Consider the following 13,390-nt stretch of genomic DNA (forward strand, 5'->3'; position numbering starts at 1 on the left):
TATCTTGATCAGTTTAGTATCATCTGCAACCTTTGCTACCTCACTGTTTACCCCTTTCTCCAGATCATTTATGAATATGTTGAATAGGATTGGTCTTAGGACTGACCCTTGGGGAACATACTAGTTACCCCTCTCCATTCTGAAAATTTACCATTTATTCCTACCCTTTGTTCCCTGTATTTTAACTAGTTCTCAACCCATGAAAGGATCTTCCCTCTTATTCCATGACAACTTAATTTACATAAGAGCCTTTGGTAAGGGTCCTTGTCAAAGGCTTTCTGGAAATCTAAGTACCCTATGTCCACTGGATCCCCCTTTTCCACATTTGTTGACCCCCTCAAAGAACTCTAATAGATTAGGAAGACATGATCTCCCTTTACAGAAACCTTGTTGACTTTTGCACAACAATTTATGTTCTTATATGGGTCTGACAATTTTATTCTTTACTATTGTTTCAATGAATTTGCCTGGTACTGATGTTAGACTTACTGGTCTGTAATTGCCAGGATCACCTCTAGAGCCCTTCTTAAATATTGGAGTTACATTAGCTATCTTCCAGTCATTGGGTACAGTAGCTGATGAAAGGACAGTTTACAAACCATAGTTAATAGTTCTGCAATTTCACACTTGAGTTCTTTCAGAACTCTTGGGTGAATGCCATCTGGTCCCGGTGACTTGTTACGGTTATGTTTCTCAATTAATTCCAAAACCTCCTCCAGTGACACTTCAATCTGTGACAATTCCTCAGATTTGTAACCTAGAAAAAGATGGCTCAGGTTTGGGAATCTCCCTAACATCCTCAGCTGTGAACACTGAAGCAAAGATTTCATTTAGTTTCTCTGTGATGACTTTATCTTCTTCAAGTGCTCCTTTTGTATCTCGATCGTCCAGGGGCCCCACTGGTTGTTTAGCAGGCTTTCTGCTTCTGACGTACTTCAAAAACATTTTGTTATTACCTTTTGAGTTTTTGGCTAGCTGTTCTTCAAACTCCTTTTTGGCTTTTCTTATTATATTTTTACATTTAATTTGGCAGTGTTTATGCTCCTTTCTATTTATCTCACTAGGATTTGACTTCCACTTTTTATCTCTCACTGCTTCTTTTACATGGTTGTTAAGCCACAGTGGCTCTTTTTTAGTTCTTTTACTGTGTTTTTTAATTTGGGGTATACATTTAAGTTGAGCCTCTATTATGGTGTCTTTGAAAAGTGTCCATGCAGCTTGCAGGGATTTCACTCTAGTCACTGTACCTTTTAATTTCTGTTTAACTAACCTCCTCATTTTTGCATAGTTCCCCTTTCTGAAATTAAATGCCACGTACAGTAAATCTTATTTACAGTGATCTGTAAGAAAATACCTAATCAGATAAATACTGTGAATGGTTTTATTACTTTCTAAATCTCAAATACTTTTACAAAAATGTGTTTTTACAGTGCTGAACCCTAAGAAAATACATTTTCATTTTAGAACATCTCTCTTCATAAACACAAAGTTTACTGATTCTGGTCCAAATGTGTTTCAATTCCTCTGATGTATGCTGAATTAACACCATACCTGATGTTTGAGATAAATAGTTTTTGGGTCATCAAGAGAAACAGATCTCCCTAAACACCCCAAGAAAACATACAAACGTGTTGTAAATGTGTCTCAATGGCCTATGCAAAATGGCTAAAATCCCTCCCCCGCCTCCCCTCCTTTTTTTTAACTGAATGTATGAAATGTCCTGGTTTTGGCAGCTTACCCTGAAATGCAGGTTTATTCATACTAGCCATGCGAGGACAATAATGCTGGCCAGGGAAGCCCTGAATGTGTACTTCCAATGGAACTGGACGTACAGATGGTCGGAAGTTGAACAGACCCATCTAAATTGGAAATATAAACACTTTCAGTTGAAGCTTAAATTATTTTGGAAATATTACTATGCACAGCACAGATATATACAAATGTCTTCTTCAGAAATTTTCCACATACCTGATTAATATTTAGCCAGTCAGCAAGGTCTCTGGCATTCGCTAATGCTGTGGATAAACCAACTACTCTTACAGGCTTTTCTGTGTGAGATGAGATGAAGTTAGTTCGAGACACAATAACTTCCAATACTGGGCCTCTCTCATCCCCTGGGCAAGAAGAGAAATGTGTATTAAAATTTAATAAATCCAAATGTTTAGAACTCCATGCAAGTCTATTGTAAGAACACACTTTCAAATTCAGCAACAATTGTGATAAGAAACGATGCTTACCTAGCAGATGGATCTCATCTATGATGAGAATGGCAACTTTCTGAACATAGCTCCTGTTTTGCCAACTTCTACTGACCCCATCCCACTTCTCTGGTGTAGTCACAATAAGGTCAGCTTGGGCAATAGCTCTCATATCAGGCGTCACATCCCCTGTCAATTCTACTATCCTGTAATGAGTGAAATGGTCATTGTGACTGGATAAAACTCTATTTTTAAACCAATGAAGCTTTCTAACCTCTTGGGTTAGGTGTGTCCAAATATTAACTCTTAAACAAAATAAAAAATAAAACTGGTGTTCTTGGCTGAATGGCCCTGGCAAACAAAAACAAATTAAAAAAATTCTAAGAAAATATGTCCTTAAACTTCTTCACTTTCAAATTATTTTACTTTTCTTAGCAATATCATAGAGAAAGAAAAGTTTACTTGGATGTCAAAACTATTCATAACTTTGTAAGGTAGAGACTGATGCAAAAAAGATAAATGAATATTACTATGGATATTAATTGCAAGTCAAAACAGCCTTTCAGAACTTGTATGTTAAGCCCTTCCTATATATCTTCTAGTGGCTGTATATTGCCCTGTACAACCTGCCTAGCAGTGATGACTATCTGTGAGAGGTTAGGTAGCAGCACCTCTGCTCTCTAGGTTCTATTAGAACTCTGCAGCAGGGACAGTCAAGGTAGTCCTGACAGTCCTTGGCTCTTAAACTCACCCTTTTTTGATGGCTACCATTGAAAATGCCATTTATTTATTTCTCTATTCCTAACCAAGTTTTGGTCCCCTCCTCTTTTTTCTGAAATCTGCCACTCGTTTTCTTTTTCTGCATTTTTGGCACTAGCTTGGAGTTAATTCTTGCTGTTGGGGGCTAGCTTGTCTTTTCATTGGTTTGACACCTATCCCATTTCTTCTATGCCAATTTACTGACTTAGGTCAGGCTAACCTTGAGATACTTGGTTCTTTTAGACTGAATGTTATCCTTTTATTTGACATTTTTTATGGCAACTTCTTTGCCAGTTCTACTGCCTAATTTCACACTTCCTAAAAATTCCATGTAGTAAAATTTATCTCCCCAAATCAATGTTTACATCACCAGCTATGGGGCTAATTTCACAAAGAAAATCATTCAAAAAAAAAAAAAAAGCTTTCGAAATCATCAGGACAATTAATTTATTCACATACCCCATTAAAACAAATCACAGAAAATATAATGAAATAACTGCCTTTTAGTAAAGGCCAGATTCTGACATATTTACACTCAGAGCGGTACCTTCTCCAAGGAGCAGTTCTATTTAAATCCATTAAACTACTTGAGGAGTAAATTATTAATCAGCATGAGTAAGGATTGCAAAATCTGGCCATAAATAATCCACACTTGGAAATTGTTGATAATTATGGACAATTTTAGAAAGGGCTAAAACTATTCATATACCCTTTGTGTCAAAGGGCAATCCTGCACTTCTTGAGTATACCAAACTCCTGATGAACCAATGGTAATTATAGGTGCACAAAAAATGCAAGAATGGAGGAATGCAAGAATGGACGATCATACATGAACATTGCTGTAGACAGGTTACACAACTTACAAGAGATCTTGTAAATAAATCTTTGAAGGAAGGGTAATTCTGAACTGCAACTTCAAAAAAGACAAAGATAATAGAAAGGGAAATTGAACTTGTTAGCTTGCCCATCTAGAGAAAACAAGGAAAACTGGCAATGTATTCAACTACACTGAATACATACATACATCCATTTTTGTGTCACTTATTTTTTTTTCTATGTAGTGTGTGTTTGCTATGATACATTCAGACTTTTTATAGGGAGCATTGGTACAGTTTGAAAGATAAAATATATTTGACTAAACAGAAAGATACTAAAAAATATTCAACAGAGTTTCTCCACTCTTGCAGGACTGTTCTGGGAGAAACATACTTTTTACCAAGTTTTTCTTCAATCCTGACTTTCCAATCTTCAATTCTCTCTCGTACCAGTGCTTTTAAGGGAGCAATGTATACTGCCTGCGAACACACACACACACACAAAAGCAGAATTAAACAAGAAAAAGCTGTGTAAAATTTTAATTTACAAAGCATTATTTTCTTTTATGCCTCTAAGGACTTAACTTATTAAGTATAAATGATTAAGGCATAATTCTTAAAATTACATTTAGTAATTTACAACAGGATTCTAATGAAGATAGACTTAATACTTTCAAAAATTCTTTTGCTCCTTGAGCCAATAACATTCATATATATTAATAAATAAAATGAGTAATTTATAAAACTGTGATACTATCATTACACCTTTAAAAAGCAAACAAATGTGTCATTATAAAATGACCTACATAAAGTATTGCCATTTATTGCCGAGAACATAAAACCTGAAAACTGAGATTCTGAAATTAATGCACCAAATCCAAACAAAAATAACTAGAATTCCTAGTATATCATCATCTTACATGATTTCTATCTCTTTAGTTTTATCACTAAAATCATTTAAAATTCATTTTAAAATTTTCTACTTTTAAAGAAACCTCACAAGACTTCCCCAGAGAAGTATTTTCTGTGTGCTGAAGTACACTGGCATAGTTTTTACAGGATTCATAGATACTAAGGTCAGAAGGGACCATTATGATCATCTAGTCCGACTCCTGCACAACGCAGGCCACAGAATCTCACCCACCCACTCCTGCGAAAAACCCGCTCACCTATTCATTTAAAAATTTAGGGTCAGGTTTTTTAAAGCATGAGTGTACGTTTGAACATGCGAAAACTGATACACATGTACTGAGTGTGTGAAAAGTTCAGATGCACTTTCGATAATCTGGCCTATACATTTTGAAGACTGATTTATTAAGCAAGATTTCTTAATATTCCTTTAATAGCTGTTTATTGTGGTATGAAGGTCCAATATGAAAAACTATGGATTCACTCAAAACTTATATTTTATCAGTATTTTACAATTCTCTCTTGGTCCACCTCAACTATTACTAACAAGTTTACACATACAGATTGAGATTTCCAAAGCAAATTTCAGTGGGAGTTTTGTGGCTAAATCATCTAATTGACTTTCATAGAATCAGAGGACTAGAAGGGACCTCAAGAGGTCTTCTAGTCCAGTCCCCTAAACTCAAGGGAGGACTAAGTATTATCTAGTAGGCCATCCCTGACAGGTGTTTGTCTAACCTGCTCTTACAAACCTCCAATGATGGAGATTCCACAACTTCCCTAGCAATTTATTGCAGTGTTTAACCACTCTGACAGGAAGTTTTTCCTAATATCCAACCTAAATTGCCCTTGCTGCAATTTAAGCCCATTGTTCCGAGGTTAACAAAAATTTTTTTTCTCCCTCCTCCTTGTGACGACTTTGTACTTGAAAACTGTTATATCCCCCCTCGGTTATCTCTTATCTAAACTAAAACAAACCAATTTTTTTTTTCAATCTTTCCTCATAGGTCATGTTTTCTAGACCTTTAATCATTTTTGTTGCTCTTCTCTGGACTTTCTCCAATTTATCCACCTCTTTCCTGAATGTGGCATCAAGAACTGGACGCAATACTCCAGATGAGGCCCAATCAGTGCGGAGTAGAGTGGAAGAATTACTTCTCCTGTCTTACTTACAATACTCCTGCTAAAACATCCCAGAAAGATGTTCGCTTTTTTTGCAACAGTGTTACGCTGTTCACTCATATTTAGCTTGTGATCAACTATGGCCCCCTGTCAAGGTTCCTCCCCCACTCTGAACTCTAGGGTACAGATGTGGGGACCTGCATGAAAACCTCCTAAGCTTAGTTTTACCAGCTTAGGTTAAAACTTCCCCAAGGTACAAATTAATTTTATCTTTTGTCCTTGGAATAACCACTGCCACCACCAAACTCTAACTGGGTTTACTGGGAAACGTAGTTTGGACATGTCTTTCCCCCCAGAATCCTCCCAATCCTTGCACCCCACTTCCTGGGAAAGGTTTGGTAAAAATCCTCACCAATTTGCATAGGTGACCACAGACCCAAACCCTTGGATCTGAGAACAGTGAAAAAGCATTCAGTTTTCTTACAAGAAGACTTTTAATAGAAATAGAAGTAAACAGGAGTAAAGGAATCACCCCTGTAAAATCAGGATGGTAGGTACCTTACAGGGTAATTAGATTCAAAACATAGAGAATCCCTCTAGGCAAAACCTTAAGTTACAAAAAAGACACACAGACAGAAATAGTCGTTCTATTCAGCACAATTCTTTTCTCAGCCATTTAAAGAAATCATAATCTAACGCATACCTAGCTAGATTACTTACTAAAAGTTCTAAGACTCCATTCCTGTTCTATCGCTGGCAAAGCAGCATACCAACAGACACAGACTCTTTGTTTCTCTCCCTCCTCCCAGCTTTTGAAAGTATCTTGTCTCCTCATTGGTCATTTTGGTCAGGTGTCAGTGAGGTTACCTTTAGCTTCTTAACCCTTTACAGGTAAGAGGATTTTTCCTCTGGCCAGGAGGGATTTTAAAGGGGTTTACCCTTCCCTTTATTTTTATGACACCCCCAAATCCCTTTTCTGCAGTATGCCTTACTATGCAGTCATTTCCCATTTTGTATGTGTGCAACTGATGTTCCTTCTTAAGTGGAGTACTTTACATTTCCTCTTATTGAATTTCATCCTATTTACTTCAGATCATTTCTCCAGTTTGTACAGATCATTTTGAATATTAATCTTATCCTCCAAAACACTTGCAACCCCTCCCTTCTTGGTATTGTCCACAAACTTTATAAGTGTACTCTCTATGCAATTATCTAAATCACTGATGCAGATATTGAACAAAACCGTACAAAGAAATTCATCATGGATGCAGAGAACTCCCCGGAAAAAGAATCTCAATATGCATTTAAAGCATGGTAGAATATACTTTTTATATAGCATAGTAATACTCCTAATTTTTGTGAAGTTTTGGATTGCTGAAAAAAGTATACAGACATTGCATATTTCTAGTAAACATTTCACAAACCTTAGATGTGGGATACTTGTTGAAAATTCTGAAGATAGCTAACTCAGCTGCAACAGTCTTTCCAGAACCTGTGGGGGCTCCAAGAAGAACATTACAGTCTGTATGATAGAGCGTATGAAATATCTGCGTCTGGATAGGGTTGAAATGGGTGAATTTGTAAAGGGTTTCATACTCTCGACATCCCAAAGCTCTGATAGGCAAAGGCTGAAGATCCAGTAGTTCTAAAATTATGAAGCAATCATTAGTACATGTCAAAATATGCAGCCTTGTAAAATATTGTAAGACTAAAGTAATCAGATGTTGGTTAGGTATGAACTTGTGCTTTGATGGGAAACAACTTATTTTTGAACTCTTTATAGGTAATTTCTTATACGATATGATAGAGAGATAAATAAAGAGATACAAATACACATACAAAACCCAAACATCCCTTCATTATATGACTCTTGACATATCTTGGAGATATCCGCTACCCAAACAATTAGAGACTGTGGAATTTGGAAGCTGATACATATAACCAGATTAGATTTAGATTCCTATCAAATTAAAGAGACTTGCAATGATTCTGTTATGCAGATGCTTTCTTTGAAGTTTTTTTTTTGTGGCTGGAGATCTCATTGTCTTTTCAGGGTGCCTCACATTAAGGTAAGCCATAGGAGTAATAAAATCTGCTGAGGTTGTGATGCCTAATATTCTTCACATGCTTTTCACTGATACCTTATGTCTGTTTTATCATTCCCACTAAATCTGTGATTTCTTGGGGTCTGTTGAGAGGAGAGAAGGTTCCCCCCTCAACAGGGCCTCTAAGTACTTCACTGCTGAGTGGGAACCAGATGAGAATTGAAATCAATTACCATAAATCCTAAGGGCTCCATAACTGGTGATGTGTAAATATCTTACTATTTTTTCTGAATAGCAGTCAATGGTCAATTAGGTAAAAAGGTTACACATGCCTTTCCAGACAGCACAGGTACCGCATAACAATAGCTGAACACTTCACAAACACATGTGAGTTTATGTATGCCGAAAGAAAACACTATACTGGAAGTGAATATTTCTGAATGCTCCCATTTAACAGACTTCTAAATGAGCCAAATGTGATTACAGTGGAAGGGCTTTACAATGACATCAGGCACATTGAATGTATACGGCATTTTAAGTATCCAGAAAAAAACAAACAAACATATGCTTCTGTGCCAAAAAACATGACTCAATCACTAATGCTGAGGTTTGCAAAAAGAAAAGGAGTACTTGTGGCATCTTAGAGACTAACCAATTTATTTGAGCATGAGCTTTCGTGAGCTACAGCTCACTTCATCGGATGCATATCGTGGAAACTGCAGCAGACTTTATATACACACAGAGAATATGAAACAATACCTCCTCCCACCCCACTGTCCTGCTGGTAATAGCTTATCTAAAGTGATCATCAAGTTGGGCCATTTCCAGCACAAATCCAGGTTTTCTCACCCTCCACCCCACCACACACAAATTCACTCTCCTGCTGGTAATAGCCCATCCAAAGTGACAACTCTCTACACAATGTGCATGATAATCAAGTTGGGCCATTTCCTGCACAAATCCAGGTTCTCTCACCCCCTCACCCCTCTCCAAAAAACACACGCACAAACTCACTATCCTGCTGGTAATAGCTCATCCAAAGTGACCACTCTCCCTACAATGTGCATGATAATCAAGGTGGGCCATTTCCAGCACAAATTCAGGTTTTCTCACCCCCCCACACCCATACACACACAAACTCACTCTCCTGCTGGTAATAGCTCATCCAAAGTGACCACTCTCCCTACAATGTGCATGGTAATCAATGCTGAGGTTGAAATTGGATGCATGATGCTGTATGAGATCTCTCTGCTATAATATATATACTTTTAGTAGAGCTGGTCAAAACGTTTCCAATTTTCAACAAGATATTTTTCAAGAAAAAAAAATCAATTACATTTATTTATTTGGTTTTTGGAGGTTTTTTTTGAAAAAAAAAAAAAAAAAAAGTTTTACAGCCAGGTTAAATTTCCAGCTGTGAAAGACTAAAAATATTTTAAGTCCCAAAGGTATTCTCTGAAAAACGTGATCAAGCCTACATGCCCTCAATTTGTTTACACCTATACTTTGCTTATAGGAATTAGGTTTTGATGAAGCTGAGGACCGAAAACCTAGTTTCCAAGGCATATTGCCATGCTTTCTATGCTCAGGAATAAATGCCTCGAAACGGACTGGATTTCTGTTGTAAACAACTGAACTTCTTTGATCAAGGTAACAAGCAAATAAATCATTTCATTCATACGTAAATGTCCCCCTAAAGGTCTCCTCAGAAATAAAGAATCTCATAAGTCAGAGTTAGAAAAAAGACATAAAAGGTTGCCCTTTTTATGGCAACACAGGATTGTTGCTCATTTAGCGATATTTTGTCAAATCTAGTTTTCATGTCCCAAGCAATGGGACTTCCACTGCTTCCCTAAGGTTACCATTTCACCAACTGACAACTCTTGTGAGTACATTTTTCCTGTTTGTCATCTTCAATTGTCTGTTTCTTAATTTCATTTAATTATTCACAGCTAAATATTTTTGTATAGCATCTCTCTAAATAATCCTTTACTTCTTTGGTTTCTAAACTTCTCATCAGAAGGTAAAATATTATCTTGCCTCTGTAATCACTTCCTTGCCACATTTAACTTTCTTAGAGCCACATTCTGACTCTTATTCACACCCAGTAGCACTTTAATTTGTGAATACTTCCATATCTTTCAGTTCGACAACTCACACAGGAAGGTACTATTCAAGATGTCAGTGCAATTTTGGAATAGATGAGGCAAGATTAAGAGATAGATTCTTACTCCTTTCAACCCTTCTAGAACCCCTCTAGCTAAAACAGTAGGAGTCACACTCCTTTGTTGGAAGTAAGAGAAATGATTAATAACAGTTGGCCTGCCATTTGCTTCTCTAAATAAAATATTTCAAGTAATTTTTAACATAAAATTACTTGGCACCCAATAATTTATAATTATTCCTTTCTACCCCACACTGAGCTTGAGTAAGGTTGGCAGAATCTGCTTCTTCAAATTCTTCAAGCCTCCTGATCTTTTTTGTTATTTTTCTCTCTCCTCACTCCAAATTGAGTAGGCTAGAACTGAACATTAAAAAATGACCACAACAGAGACACACAGATGTGATGTCTTTGGTTATGCAGCCTAAAATTGCAGTGTCCTCCTTTGTTGCAATATCACAGTATAAGTTCATGTCTAATTTACTGCCCACTCTTGCTATTCAGGGTATTTCTACACAGCAATGTAAGCCTGAGCTCAAGCCTACCCCCCCCTTGTGTCTATATACCAACTGTGTTAACGCAAGGCTCGAATCTCGGGTCCCTGCAGGGCTGGAGGGTCCAATTCTGTGTTAAAACAGGACCTAGGGCCTGAACCCTATTATTTTCCTGTGCACACATGGTCCCAACGTGACTCGAGTCCCAGAAGTCTTCCGGATGTATCCCAGAATTCCTTGGGGGTAACTTTCTTAGTTCTCTCTATATTGACAATCTGTGGGGCAGTCAATTGCACTCTATTCCAAACGGAAGCCACACCTCCCTTTGCAGACAGCAGCAGCTGTGGTCAACATTAACCCCTTGCCTGCTGCACACTGGTCTGGCAAGCACATTATCAGAGAGCCTGGAGGGTTCTCAACAGAGACCAAACAGAAGAAGCTTTTAGCAAAGAGAGCTGACTGGGGTGGCACACGCAGCCCCAGGGAGGGCGGGGTGGAGGGGTCAGGAGCGATGGCTAGAGAGCGGAGTACGGACTAAGTAGCTACCCTGCAAGAAGGGGGAGCGGCAGAGCTCCTGGCTCAACATGGCTGGGAGAGGATAACCCTCAATACCCCAGCCGCTCCCCCTCCCTGCCGGGCAGCCGCTTGATACCGCTCTGCTCTCTGTCCCTTGCTCCCAGCTGCCCCCCCTCTTTGGGGCTGCTGTGTAGAAGCGCCCGCGCAACACACACTATGCAGGCAGTGAGTGGGCACCAGCCCCAAAACTTCCCCAGCGCCTCCTGGGGATTCCCGGGAGGTGCTAGAACCTGGGGACGCACTTCACAGATGGCAGCAGCCAGGTTGGGGTATGTGTGTTTTTCTGCTGAAACCTACATTTTATGTCAAACTTCAAATTAGACAGACAAAAATAAACAAAAAACCCAAACCACCTTTATAAAATAGCTCATTTCAAAAATTAAGAATTGCAATGATTCATTTTACTGGTTTGACAGCCCTAGAGACTGATGTCCTAATTAGCTCAGAACAGGTCCACCTGGGCATTTTCCTGCCAGGGTGACTCATCCGAGAGGTGGAGAGCCTGATTCACAGATGAGATGGTAGTTGAGTTTAAAGACTTCTCAAATTGCTGTCATTCTACTGAGACAACCAGCAAAGAAGCTAATTATGCAGTTTATGTATCATGTGCTCCTTATGGGCACCCAAGTCCCACCAATTGCACTGTCACAGTTAGGAAACAAGGTGGGCAGTAGAGTTTTCCCCCAGTGCAACACATTCAGAGGGCTACAGTGTCAACATGGGAGTGGGGCGCTATGCACTCTGAGATAGACTCTCAGGTCTGTGGCACTGCATTGTGGATGCCAGAGCCCTAGGTTCAATTATGGGTCAGAAAATCCTTAACCTAGGGTTAAAATGCAGTGTAGATGCTGAAGCCCAAAATTTCCTGACATGGATCAGCTGACTCGAGTTGCACTAACCCGAAGTTTACACTGCTGTATAGACATACCCTAAGTTTCTTTCACTAATATTGTTTTTCAGCTTACTCTTCCCCATTGTGTTTTAAATTAATTTCCCTTGGAGATATTAACCTTTCATTTTTCCAGAATAAATCATATCGTATATAGTACTTATGCTTATATTCAGGTTCCTGTCCTCTCTGGAGTTTGTAATTACATCCACTTTAGTATGAATCATTCACTAAGGAGCTGTGTACTCCCTCTTCCAGATAATTGGTTATACGCCTTTTCTATGCTTGTGGCGGTGTGTAGGGTATGCGTAGATACTCGCTGCAATGAAAAGTAGGGTGGCATCTACACTGCGGTGTATAGCTATGTGTGGCGTGAAAGGCTCTGGCAGTGGTGAGGCAGTGGGGAAAAGCTGCAGCAACTCCCTGCGGCAAGGAAAGACAGGCAGTGAGGACCTTCCTCCTGCTAGAGCCTTTCCCCACTGCTGGAGACTTTCCCTGCGGTGGGAAAGACTCTGGCAGCACGAAGGCAGTGGGACACTACACTGCTAAAAATAGTACAGTAGATGTGAAAAGTACTGCTTGGGCATGTAGACAGCCGTGTAGGATATATACCCTAAGGTTCAGGTGTGTATTTTCTTTACTCACTAAGCAGTGCCTCACTATGTACACTGCTATTTATACCCATGCTAGGGTGTGCAGTGTCTGTACTTCTATGTGTCGCCGTAAATGTAGACGTAGCCATGGAATGAACACAGAATATATGAGGTGTGACTATATAATATGTCTGATGAAACCATGCTACCTGAAAATATGCATCAATATAATAATGATAATCTTGTGACAATGCTAAAATATTTCAGAGATCTACTGTACTAAATGAGCACAAGAAAAATTGAAAAATAAATAATCCAATACTTAACAAAATGTTTGTTAAGCCTTGTAAGAAAGTTTAAGCTACCATTTAAAACCATTATCTATGATGGGAAATAAAATGGAAGAGCTGACAAGCTAATATCTAAAGCAACAGATAGTTCAGCTCCACAGACAGTCAAGGAGAAAAGGAACTGTTGGCTGAGTGAACAGGTGGGCCTATAAATAAACCCTGAGACATGCATAGTATGCCTAATGAAATTAATTTATAAAGAAGTTCAGCATAAACTGCTCTCCTCTGCCAAATGTTAGAGGAATGGGGGATCCATAATTTTAGAGAAACATTAAGACATAAGATTATGATTTTGCAGTCACATACGAAAAATATAACTTCAATTTAAGAAAAATGAGAAAGCACAATTTGGCTTATTTTTTATGATACAATAATACTTCTCCTGCTCTTGATGTTGAGCATGGAGTCACTAAAAAGCAGGAATATGTTAAGAAGAATTAAGCTTTTTGGAAGTGAAGACAAACATATTTAAAGTTAGT

At 38.4% G+C, this 13,390-nt stretch overlaps 1 protein-coding gene across 1 annotated transcript in view; it reads right to left on the minus strand.

Annotated features, from left to right (window-relative positions):
- The window catches only part of ASCC3 (activating signal cointegrator 1 complex subunit 3), a 514,213-nt gene that overhangs the window by 109,949 nt on the left and 390,874 nt on the right, over positions 1-13,390 (minus strand). Inside the window, exons 25-29 of the mRNA XM_048844924.2 lie at positions 7,228-7,448; positions 4,167-4,252; positions 2,238-2,404; positions 1,969-2,114; positions 1,739-1,859 (exon numbers count right to left, since the gene is read on the minus strand). Coding sequence (XP_048700881.1) covers positions 1,739-1,859; positions 1,969-2,114; positions 2,238-2,404; positions 4,167-4,252; positions 7,228-7,448 — 741 coding nt within the window. The remainder of the gene's footprint in view (positions 1-1,738; positions 1,860-1,968; positions 2,115-2,237; positions 2,405-4,166; positions 4,253-7,227; positions 7,449-13,390) is intronic.

The sequence above is a fragment of the Caretta caretta genome, chromosome 3 (assembly GCF_965140235.1).
Source record: "Caretta caretta isolate rCarCar2 chromosome 3, rCarCar1.hap1, whole genome shotgun sequence".
NCBI classification, from domain to species: Eukaryota; Metazoa; Chordata; order Testudines; family Cheloniidae; genus Caretta; species Caretta caretta.